At 52.9% G+C, this 12,286-nt stretch overlaps 1 protein-coding gene and 1 long non-coding RNA gene across 2 annotated transcripts in view; one reads left to right on the forward strand and one right to left on the reverse strand.

Moving 5' to 3' along the window:
• PTGFRN (prostaglandin F2 receptor inhibitor) overlaps positions 1–7,069 on the forward strand; it is a 49,192-nt gene extending 42,123 nt beyond the window's left edge. Inside the window, exons 8-9 of the mRNA XM_040456583.1 lie at positions 3,489–3,794; positions 5,300–7,069. Coding sequence (XP_040312517.1) covers positions 3,489–3,794; positions 5,300–5,466 — 473 coding nt within the window. The 3' untranslated portion in view covers positions 5,467–7,069. The remainder of the gene's footprint in view (positions 1–3,488; positions 3,795–5,299) is intronic.
• Positions 7,070–8,829: 1,760 nt separating this feature from the next.
• On the reverse strand, positions 8,830–10,803 carry LOC121027777 (uncharacterized). The gene is made up of 2 exons (XR_005788925.1): positions 10,392–10,803; positions 8,830–9,070 (listed from the first exon to the last, which is right to left on the reverse strand). It is a non-coding gene; the product is annotated as an uncharacterized LOC121027777 (long non-coding RNA).
• Between the last annotated feature and the right edge of the window lie 1,483 nt (positions 10,804–12,286).

The following is a 12,286-nucleotide window of genomic DNA, read 5'->3' on the forward strand; positions in this document are numbered from 1 at the left end:
CCCCCCCCGCCCCCCCCCCCCCGGGGGGCCGGGGGGGCGAGGGGGGGACAGAGTGGGATTCAGAAGTAGAAACGGAAGTGAAAGTAATAGAGGCTGGCAGGAGGGGGGGGAGGTACACCCTTTTCAGCGGTTGGTACCATGTTTACCCTTGAAGCTCGTTTGTGACACGTGCAAAAATAAATCATGTAAATGTTCATTCTCAGCAAATTAATGGGTCCCCGTATATTAATCATGCCCTTAATATAAGAGTCTTTTCCCCCAGGGTAATTACCGAAGCTATAGGTGGCTGTTATCATGCAGATCACAGTTTTCCAGAACTTTGCACCCGTGGACGGTGTGGGTGGAAGATTCTGAATAATTAAGCACACGCTATAATTCAGTTTTTCCTCACGCATCCGATGGGCCGTGAAGGAATTCTCTTTTGGAAAGGACATATCACATACGTGGGCCAAGCGCCAAGGCGCTCTTGTGCCCAGAAGGGGAGGGACGGGGCAGGTCGTGTGGCCCTTTAGAGGCAGTGTCTTAGGTCACGCCCTCTAGAAGCAAAGCCCCGAGACAGGTGTGCAAGTGATTAATTGAAGTTGGGCGCCCAGGGAGTGAGGGAGTCCAGCCGGGCAAGGGAAGGAAGCCAGGCAAAGACGTGACTTCAGAACGAGTCTTAACTCCCCACGGCGAGTTCTGGCGCGTGGGTTGTACCACAGAGTATGGCCTCCTTGAGGTGAGGGACTGGGCTTTTAGATGCCCGCCGTCAGTCAGCCACTGTTCACGGGCTGAACGGTTGGGGAGCAAGGGTGTTTCCTAACCTCCAGGAGGTGGCTTCCGTCAGCTGAGGCTGACCCTCGGCAAGAGGGCACGGGTGTGAGAGTGTTAGCAGTCAGCACCGTCAGCAGCTGGTCGGGGCGGGCACCGCGAGCCTCTGCTACAGGCGCTAACGCCCTCCCTGTTAGCACCTGTTTGTGGACCGTGTGTGTCGTACTGTGGAGGTAGGGCTAGTGAGCGCTTCCTACGTGCCAGGTGCTGTTCTAAGCATCTTGCAGAGATAGCTAACTTAACCACGGTGAAGCCGTTAATACTCATTTTACAGCCGAGGAAACTGAGCCGCGGGGAATTAAGTCACTCCTCAAGGCCACGTGGCTCACCAGTACTGGTCCAGCCCGGGAGCCTGGCCCTCCAGGCCGGCCTCAGCTCTGTGAGGCGCGGCGGGACTGGGGCACGAATCGGAGCCCACATAACGGGGACAGCAGTTGTGACTTTGCCTTCGGTAACCGCCCCGCGTCCGCAGGCGACAGCTGCACTGAGCACGTGACCATGATCCCGGGGGCCCCCTCTGCCCTGGCACCGTGAGGGCGTGAGGATGTTGACAGCACTTCCTCTGCCCCCCCTTCCTCCGGGGAGTTGGTCTTCTTGGCAAGAGATGACCCACACACTGAGAACAATCCAATTTTTTGCTCAAGTGCCACAGCGGACGAGGGGGAGGGAAAGCAGGTATTTTGAGCGTTGGTGTGGAGAGCTGTCATCCTGTGGGTAGGGAGCTGAGGTTTGCTCTGGCGCTTAGCATTTTCAGAGCAAGTTGGAAAGGACTTAACCATGTGGATAATTTTGTACAAAGTCTTGCTTTTGTTTTTTTTCTTTTATTTTTTTCTTTTATTTTTTTTAATTTTTTTTTTCAACGTTTATTTATTTTTGGGACAGAGAGAGACAGAGCATGAACGGGGGAGGGGCAGAGAGAGAGGGAGACACAGAATCGGAAACAGGCTCCAGGCTCCGAGCCATCAGCCCAGAGCCTGACGCGGGGCTCGAACTCACAGACCGCGAGATCGTGACCTGGCTGAAGTCGGACGCTTAACCGACTGCGCCACCCAGGCGCCCCTGTTTTTTTTCTTTTAATACGTAAGCACCTGAATACCGTTTGCCTTGACGTAGCGCTATTGGAGGTCACCAGTGTATTTTCGCTCGTGAATAAACGTTACTTTTTGTTTAACAGACGTGGGGTAATTTCACATGTATGCAGAAAAGCTTTGTCAAGTGAATTTGAGAGAAAACGGTGTTGGGGGCGCCCGGGTGGCTCAGTCGGTTGAGGGTCTGGCTTCGGCTCAGGTCGTGATCTCACGGTTTGTGGGTTCGAGCCCCGCGTCGGGCTCTGTGCTGACAGCTCAGAGCCTGGAGCCTGCTTCAGATTCTGTGTCTCCCTCTCTCTCTGCCCCTCCCCTGCTCACGCTCTGTCTCTCTCTCTCTCACTGGCTCTGAGAGGTGAATAAACATTTAAACACAGAGAGAGAAAACCGTGTTTGTGGCCTCGTGGTCCTTTCTTGCCTGCTGGATGTGTCCCAGTTCTGACACTGCTGCTCCACTGGGAACGGCCAGAGGAAGAGGTCAGGGGCTCATGGCATGTGCTCTGACTTCACACCCTGTGAGCATTGCCTCTTGTACCAGTCTTCTTTGTCAGATGCCCATCTTCATTTATTTGACGCTGTTAGAGCCCTCGTTTTGCAGGGTACTTTAAGGTTCAGTAGTATTCCTCTCTGGGACTGTTAAGTTGTGTTCAATTTTCTCAGTTTGACATTTTTTTTTCCTCTTGTCTGGAACTTGAGTGCTTCGGCCAGGGAAGAAAAGGACTGAGAACAATAAAATCTAAACTGTTGACACTGAATTGTGTACAGGTCACTTTACGTACCTTTTGTCCTTGACCGCGGTTAGCGGCCTCTGGGTCTGGGCTCTTCTGCCTGAAATGTCAAGGAACACTGCCGTGGGAGACAGTTTGGGGTGCCCGTTAGACTGGGCGGTGGCAGCAGGGTAGAGAGGGCAGATTCCGGGGGCGCCTGGGTGGCTCAGTCGGTCAAGCGTCCGACTCCTGCTCTCGGATCGTGGGTTCTCGCACCGCATCGGGCTCTGCGCTGACAGCAGCCTGCTTGGATTCTCTCTTCCCCCTCTCTGTCTGCCCCTCCCTTGCTCACTCTCCCTTTGCCTTTCTCTCTCAAAATAAATGAATTAAAAAAAAAAAAAAGAGGGCGGAGTCGGGGCACCTGGGTGGCTCAGCCAGTTAAATGTCCGAGTTCGGCTCAGGTCACGATCTCACGATTTGTGAGTTCGAGCCCCGCGTCAGGCTCTGTGCTGACAGCTCGGAGCCTGGAGCCTGCTTTGGATTCTGTCTCCCTCTCTTTCTGACCCTCCCCCGCTGGTGCTGTCTCTCTCAAAACTACATAAATGTAAAAAAAAAAAAAAAAAAAAAAAGCAGAGTCCGCAGCTACGCTCCCTGTGTGAAGTCACACGTTCTCCCGCCCCTGGCTCTGTGACCTCGAATAAAGTATTTGGTCCCGCCGTTGAGCGGGCAGTGTGACAGGGCCGTCATCGCGGGGTCGCAAGGATCCAGTGAGACCCAAGGCATACAGGCCAGCGCTGGCCCCCAGTGAGGTTACGCGCGTGTTAGCCTCGTGTGGTGTCCGCCCGTTGCGCTGACCCGGGGTTTTGGCGTGGTCTGTAATCCACAGACGACATGGCCTTTGACGTGTCCTGGTTCGCGGTGCACTCCTTCGGTCTGGACAAGGCTCCCGTCCTCCTGTCTTCTCTGGATCGGAAGGGGATTGTGACCACGGCCGAGAGAGACCGGAAGAGTGAGCTCAGCCTGGAGCGTGTCGGCGTGCTGGAATTCTTGCTGCGAGTCCACGGCTCCGAGGACCAGGACTTTGGCAACTACTACTGCTCCGTGACCCCGTGGGTGAGGTCCCCAACAGGCTCCTGGCAGAAGGAGGCAGAGATCTACTCCAAGCCCATCTTTGTGACTGTGAAGATGGATGGTAAGGAGGACGTCCGGTTACGTCTCTGGGCTGTGCGGCGGCCGACAGGGTCAGGTGGCCGCCCTTCGAGGAATGTGCCACCCAGCACCCGGCCCTCTCTCTCTCTGTAGACCTGCCCTGGGCCGGCACGCAGAAGGAGGCCTTGCTGCTACCCCAGGTGCGGCATCGTGTGCCCGAGCCGCCACCGGGAGGTGGTGGTTAGGACTTACCGGAGAGACGTTTGATGGTTTCTCCTAATTCTGTGCAGACCCCTTTCCCTGTCACGGGGCTGGCATGGGTTCTGCCAGGCAGAGCCAGAGAATGGCATCGAGGGAGCGGGTTCAGGGCCCCAGGAGAGGCGGTGAGTGGGTTCCTGCCCCTCCTGCCCTCTTGGTTTTGCTTCTTGGAAAAGGGAGGATCCAACTGGTGTCATTAGCATGCAGGGGGTTCTCTCCAGAACCCTGGGACGAGAAGAGGGCTCCCTGCCTTGTTGGCCAACACCGGCCTCCAGAGTCATTCTAACTAGGTGGTCGGAGGGCCCCCTTCCCACCCCTCTGTTCCCCGAGCATCCCGGAGCGGGGGCAGCTGTTCCTGGGCTAATGAGAAACCTGTCTTCTCTGCAAAAACTTCAGAGTACACGTTAATGGAGAAATTCCCGGGAGAGAATTAAAGTCCTGGCGCCTCCGAGGGTTAGGGGAGAGCTTTGAGTGGGTGTCCCTGAGGAGATGTCAGTGTGGGGGAGACTGGAACTGGAGCCCCAGCTTGTCCACAGATGCCTTAGCCTCTGTGGCTCTCTGTCTCCTCTGCCGTACGATGGGCTCTTCCGAAAGGTGAGCGACATTAAATGCCAGCTGACGGCAGGCGTGCTAGCACCCGCGCAAAGAGTGCTGCTGCTTCTGGGAGAAGGGACTCGGGATTTGGGGGTGTGCGGTCCGTACCGTGTCTGTGCATTCCTGAAACTTCGTCATTTATCCCATTTGCATCGCAGAAATTCCTTGCTTCAAGTAGCTCCATATGAAAAGCCAGATTTCCTGAACAAGGGAGGGAATTATTCACTTTCCTGGATAATCGACTCTAGTGTTACTTAAAATAGCCCCGCTAGTACACTTCAGTTATTCGATGCACAGAATTGATGTATGAACAGTGTTGTGTGTTATTTTTTTTTTTTTAAGGACGCATCTGCTGCTGACTGTGCGGCGCCCTTATACTGACTTTTAAAAATCAGTCTCCTGCCAAAACCCTAAAAAGCAAGCTGACATTCAGAGACATCAAACGAACGAAATCTTTCTCCCGGTTTTTTGTCTCTCCCCCACAGAACCGGGCGGGGTGTCATGTGCTCACTTTGTGGGCAGATAAGAGGGCTCCTGCCCCGAGCGCTGCGCTAGGTGCTGGGGACAGCTTGAGTGCCAGCTGGGCCCCGCGGGGACACCCGCTTGGGTGGGGAGGGGAGGGTAAGGGAGGGGGCAGGCTTCCCGAGGCCACCTCCTCGCACCACTGACCGGCATCCCCCTGTTCCTTCCCTCCAGTGCTGAACGCCTTCAAGTACCCGCTGCTGATCGGCGTGGGCCTGTCCACCGTCATCGGGCTCCTGTCCTGCCTCATCGGGTACTGTAGCTCCCACTGGTGCTGTAAGAAGGAGGTCCAGGAGACAAGGCGTGAGCGCCGCCGCCTCATGTCCATGGAAATGGACTAGGCCACGCCGGGGGAGCCGCGACAGGGGCGGTCTAGGAGCGACGGGGCGGGAGGAGGACCACGATCTTTTTCACGCGCAGTGTGTGACACTAGAAACCAGTCCTCTCCAATCTCAGGTGGGACCGGGCGCTCTCTCCCCCCCCCCCCGCATGTCAAGTTCGGAGCGCGGACACGTTTACCAGCCCACGACTCTTCTTCCCACGGCACTTTCTGGTAGAACAATCGCGTGTGTGTGTTCCCGGCTGCGGCTTTTTAATGGTTACCCTTTGTCTAATTTTTTTCTCCTACCAGTTTATAGATCTCTGACCTGTGTGTGTTCGTATGTTTGGTTTCGAGGGGTCGCGGTGAGGAAGGACGGTGGCTCTTAGAGTTCTTTGTCTTAGGTGAGGACAGAGCTGCCCACCGGGAGCCAGCTTCCGTGTCGGGCCCGTGTTAGGAGGGCCGCTAGACGAAGCCGTCCGCCCCGGCCCAGCGACAACACAGACCTGTGCCGCAGGCTCATTCGTGGCTTTGACCACGCTACCCACCCCGTATTTTCAGGGGTTTAGACATTTGAAATCTAAACTTGCAGTATGTAACTTCTTACTGAGCCCAAATGCTTTTTTTTTTCTTTTCCTTTTCCTTTTTTTTTCTTTTTTTTTCTTTTTTTTTTTTTTGCTTCTCTGCCCCCTTTCCATTTCTTTCGTATTTGCTTTATGTGAGTGTGCTGAAATGGCCCTGGAATCTAGAATTTGGCTCCCCACCAAGCACCTTATCTTGCCACCTTAGCCTTAAGAATGAATATGAAGAAAAATACACAGCCACCTCTGTCCGGGGCAGTAAGAAGGTCCTCAAGGAAGACGAGGTTGGGGACAAGGGAAGGAGCAGGCCCTCCGATGGTTCTGAGGGCGCCGTGCCTCAGGGGGCCCCAGGGAGCGCAGAAGAGGGTCCTGGGGGGTCAGCTGTCCTCGGCTCGGGCCAGGAGTGTCGGGGTGCCGGGGCTGTGTCTGGAGGAGGACGCCACCTCCGTCCCCCTCTCCTGCCCTTCGTGGGAGGCGAAGGCCTCGGCCACCGAGGGACACCCACACGTGTACCCCACGTCCTTCGTGGCTGCTTGGGCTCCTTAATGTGAAGGTGTATTGCTGCTTGCAAGACTGACCGACTTCACAGAATCAGAAATTGCCTGGAAGAACCGTGCATTTTCCATGACCTTTTCAGCCCTTCAAGTCGTCGTAAGACCCCCCGCCGGGGGTCAGCGAGCAAGGGTACGCTTTGTGGTATGTTTGCTTTCCTGTTAGGAACACGAAGGAAACCAGCAATTTACTGCCGTGTGAACAGCCTACAAAGTAGATCTGAGAGCAATCCGTTTTGCCCGACTGCTCGTACCCGGAGTAGGACGCGGACCAAAAGAGCTCCTCTGCTCCCTGAGGCATCTGCCCCTGCATAGCACTGGCCTTTCGGAAGCATCCCAGTGGGCTTTCTGAGGCTCACTGGTGAGTCATGCCCCGCATTGCAATCCTCTGCTCTTTCATCCTGGCTCTGACGGATCTCACGCTGCTCTGTCTTCCGAAGGGAACAAAAGATTCGTTTGTTTTGAGCAATAAAGTCCTACAAAATGATGGCCATTCATGTGCGGCTCTTTGTCACAAGGGGCCAGACGAGCCACACTCCCCCGCCCACCGGCTCACCATCGTCCCCGCTGCTTCCCTCCCTGCGCTGCCCACACACAGCCCACTCTGCCCTTGTCACTGAGTCACCCCCAGGAGGCAGATTGCCACCCCGCTTCCCTTTTTGTCCTGCCCACCTAGGGGACCACTCACGGTAGACGCCGTGTTAACGGTAGTGGCACAAGTGAGTTCCAAGCCCAGCACCTGCCCCACCCGAGCACGGGTGACCAGGGGAACAGGAGGAGGCCTTGATGGCACTAGCTTCGGGTCTTTTCTCCCAGTTGTTTCTTAACTATGCCATCTCAGAGGAGGTGGGTCCCAGGTGATTGTATATACGGGAACGGAAGAGGGAACACACATTCACAGGTGCTACGTTAGGGACACCAGTGCCCTTTGAGTCCACACAGTTATCACCATTAAAAGAAGGTTCAGGATTGTCGTAGTGCAGGCCCTTCTTGGTAGAGCAAAGGGTGCCTTGCTGTGAGTGTGGCCAGGTGGCCCCAGGTATGCGTTAAAACCATGGATGGGTCACAGCAGACACACGGCAAGTGACAGGTGTTCACATGCTGTACCTTCTGCTCTCAAACCGCCACTGCTGGGGGTATCGCTCCGTGGCAGAGCATTTGACTGCAAACTGCCACTGCAGCTCGAGGCTGGGGTTGCTAAGGCATTGACGCCAACCCCACCCTGTGATCGTGGGGCTGGCCACACTGCCAGTCGCCTAGGGGCTGGTACAGAGGAGGAAGAAATCCCAGGGTGTTGTACCAGGGACCTCACTCCATCCAGGGCCAGAAACTGGCCTGGAATGTGTGTCCTTTTAAATATGTGAGATACACTCTCTTGCTGTACCAAATACGGCTGCCCCCCGCCCCCCCCCAAAGTGCTCTTGTGGTAGGGGGTTGCTGCCCGAGGCACAGGTGTGTAAAAAAAAAAAAAACAACCCAAAAATAAAAAAAATTAAATTTCAATTTCTAAAAAAAAAAAAAATTTTTAAAAATTTTTGTTTTTTTTTTTTTTTTTTTTTTTTTTTTCCTAATCATAAAAACAGCCCCCAGGAAGAGCCTAAGCTATGTTCAGATAGAAGCCTCAAAATTACTTTCAATTGTTTACTTTATGATGTTTACATAACACTTTTCACTTTTTAAAAAAGAAAAAAGAAAAAAAAATGCAAACTCTGACTTTTTAACAACGCTTCGGATTTTTCATGGGACGATGGAACTCTGACTCACCAACTGGATTTAAATGTTAATTTAGAAATGTATTTATTTGTGTATTTTCCCCGGCGGGGGGCCCCCCCCCACGTGGCTTTTCCTTAAGATCCTGGCAAAGGACATCCCTCCTGCCCAGACCCTTGTCTGTTTCCCCCGGTGGCTCTCGCTTCTTGCTTTACAGACTGCCTGCAGCCATGATTTTGTCACTGACATCCGTGAGCCAAAGACTGAGCCTTTTGGGCAGGAATAATAAGCAATACTACACAACTTGCTACTTTCAGAAAACTTGTGTTTTTTTTTAGCATCACCGATGGCAGCAGAGGAAGAAGGGATCTGGGATTTCGGTAAGTCCTCCTCTGCTGTTTGACCAAATTCTCCGTGATAAATATTGCGCGCAGATCGCTAGGAGGAGAAAAAAAAAAAAGTTGACTCTCTGTCTTTCTTAGCGTCGCACAGAAGGATCTGCCAGATTTTACGTAGACAAAGAAAGGGTCTCGTGTATTTTTGTCCATACCCGATGTTACATGAACTAATTGTATTGTTTTATACTGTGACCACAGATATTATGCAATGCACCGTTTGTTTTTTATTTCATTAAAGGAAGTTTAATTTAAATTGAAGTCGTGTGAGGAACTTGGTCTCGTTACCTTTTGGTCCCCTCTGCGTGAGGCATCACGGCCGAATGCCAGTGGCAGCTTTAACACCTTCCGATCTCTCTGACTCGTGGCAATAACGTTGTAGGTTTTCACTAAAGATAGAAGTGGATTTAACAGGATCAGTACTGAGAGCCCCACCACACGGAAAGCTGGGGGCCAGGATCCTGTTGCCGAGGAAGGTCTCCTGGTTCTTTGGTAAGTTCTCATGACCTTATGGGTCTCTCGTCATTAGAGGGGGAAGTTGGACGTTGTTCCTTTCTGCGGATGAGGAAACAAACGCAAGGTTCTGTGACCTTATCGTGACTGGAACACAACGGCTTTTCTGACTCATGACCCAGTCTGGAGCCAAACTGGTCCAGAAGGTGCCGGCCCCTGTGATAGAAAAACAGTGCTCCTTCCCAGGCCACCGGCTTCTGGAGCCCCAACTCTCTGCTGGTCTCTGCCCCCCACCCCACACTCCCCTGTGGGTCCCCTAGTGTCCTGGGTAGGGAGCTTCTCTGTGAGGTCTTCAGGGGCCGGGTCTGCGTCCCAGTTACTAACCTTGCCTAAGGATGTAGAAGGTACATGCAGTGTATAAATGCACAATTAATGCCATACTGTGGGGGATGGCCCGTCGCTCATGCTTCTCGGTGAACCGGGAGGGTTCTGCTCACATCAGAATGTGACATAGTCACAGCTGGGTTTTAGCAGCCCCCTACCGATGACCAAACCTGTTCCTACCTCAGTTTAAATCAAAGACAAAACGACAGGGCGCCTAGGTGGCTCAGTCGGTTAAGCGTCCGACTTCGGGTCATGATCTAACGGTTCGTGGGTTTGAGCCCCGCTTCGGGCTCTGTGCTGACAGCTCAGAGTCTGGAGCCTGCTTGAGATTCGGTGTCTCCCTCTCTCTCTCTGTCCCTTCCTGCTTGCATTCTCTCTCAAAAGTAAATAAACATTTAAAAAAATTTAAATTGAAAACAAAACAAACATTTGCTTGCCCACGTACCATTTGCTTGCCTGGCTAACTTGTACTTGGGTCCCAGGGAGCCTTTTCTGCTCCTCCCGGCTAGCTGAGGGCCCCCTGACAAATGCTGTGGAAGCCTGAAAGTGGTGTGAGGGCAGGGCCCATTCGCTGCTGTGGCCCCAGGGGCCTCATCATGGCAACAGCAAACACGGGGGTTATTGTAATATGCCGTGCACCAGGTTAAGTACCTCCAGTCTTCCCACGGTGGCTTCAGCAGACGCTGTCTTAACTGCTCTCCGTGTAACTGGATCTTCCCGATAAAAGCCACTCATTAACTCTGACCCACAGACCACTGTACGTCGCACCCTGTTTTTTTTTTTTAACATACGGGTTTTGTTACTATTAGGTGTTACAGGGCCAGCAGAACAAGAGATGACCGGCACTGAAAAGCTAGTTTGTTTTATACTCACCGATCCCAAGAGGAGGGGGTGCACCGTGCCACACGCTGGGAGGCCACACGGCCGAGACCAGGGTCCATCAGGAGGCGGAGGGCGGGGAGAAGCACAGGCAGCAGCCTTTATCGTAGTTTTCACGGGGAAGAACGGGCAAGGCAGGGTCCGCAGTTTGGCTAATTTCATTGGGCTCTGGGGTGCAGAAAACCTAGTTTTCTGGTACCTGGCCCTGGGGTGAGGAGGGCAGGAGACAGTGGTCCTGAGTGTGGGTGCCGCTGGAGAAGGTGGCGGGGGCGTGGGCTCTGGGTCCGCGGCTTTGTGCGTGCAAGGCATGCTCACAGTGAATCAGTTCCTCTCTCTAGGAACTGGCCGGCTCTGGGAGCAGCGGTCTCCAGGGTCAACGAGGCCCTAGATATCAGAGTCTCAGAAAACAACATAGAAGGACATGATTAATACGTTCGCCACTTGAGGCTCGCCGGCTGCACGGGCACACCTGAGTTCCACCTGCAGCGGCGACGTTCACCTCAGCCCTCGCCGTCCTGATTATCCTCCAACCTGTTTGTGCCACCAGTGTGGCTCCTGTGATTACGTAAGTCCATTGCACGGCCACCAGTTGAGATGTGAGTGCCAGAGAAAGAGGTGCGGTGACGAGAGGCCTAGACATTTACAGGTGACGACCCTACTCCCACCCAGAATTTGGACACTTAGGGAAGGACTTGAGTTTAGGAATCCTGCCATCAGTCCCCACTTTGTGTTTCTCTGGACACCTTTTGAAATAGCCACTTGGAGGGGCTCTTTGGGAACAAGACCCTGTAATACACGTGTTTGTAATTTCAGAAGCTCACATAGTTATTTATTGAACAACTTAAAATATTTTGTCACAGGGGTACCTGGGTGGCTCAGTCGGTTAAGCGTCCGACTTCTTCAGCTCAGGTCACGATCTTGCAGTGTGTGGGTTTGACCCCCGCGTCGGACTCTCTGCTATCAGCACAGAGCCTGCTTCCCACCCTCTCCCTCTGCCCCTCCCCAGCTCCTGCTGTCTCTCTCTCTCTCTCTGTCTCCCAAAAATAAATAAAAATTTAAAATAACCATTTAGAGTGAAGCCCTGGAAAAGTTGGAGTGAGACCCTCCACCCCAAGCTCCTTAAAGTTAATAGGGTTTGCTCCCCTGCTCTCTATCTCGTGCTCACCCGTGACCTTGGCACGGAGGCCACCCTAACCCCAGCTTGGTGCCCCCACCCCCGTTGGCTGGGATGTGTAAGTAATAAATCTTGTGACTTTACGTCCTTTGTGTGAGTGTCTGGAAACTACACCTTCCATCAAAGCGGCCCTGGGGGGCTTGGATGCTGAGGAAGCTACCTGCTGACCCCACGTCTGTGGCTCGTGCCCCCTCATTCAGTAGGTCATAATCTGCATATTCTTAACTGCATACAGCAGCTCCAGCTTGCCAACCAAGTGTGGATAAAAGTAAGATGAATTCTGGAAAGGCTCAACCGAGACAAATTGCTTTAAAAAAAAAAATGCTATCAATAGGTCCAGGCAAAACTGTTAAAGACTGATGGCGGACAAATCACGAAAATGTGGAAAAGATTCTGTACTTTGTTGGCTTCGCAAATGTTTCTTAAATTCTTCATTTGAAAGAAATCGTAAGGTCTTACTTCATTTGAAATAACTCAAACTTTAAAGTTTTAGACTAGACATGATAGGTTTGGTCTCTGCAGGAAAGGGTTAGAAGCCTCCGGAAAACAGACGCATGCTCCAAGGAAAGACCTGGGCTTATGTCGAGAGATTGGTGAATGAATATGTTGGTTGAGGTGAAGATAACGTGTAAGATACACAGGAATCTTCTTCCAATTGAAAATAACATGCGTAACGTACATAGGAATCTTCTTCCAATTGAAAATAACATGCGTA

This window comes from Herpailurus yagouaroundi, unplaced genomic scaffold (genome assembly GCF_014898765.1).
Source record: "Herpailurus yagouaroundi ecotype Mexico unplaced genomic scaffold, PumYag 77, whole genome shotgun sequence".
Taxonomy (NCBI): domain Eukaryota; kingdom Metazoa; phylum Chordata; class Mammalia; order Carnivora; family Felidae; genus Herpailurus; species Herpailurus yagouaroundi.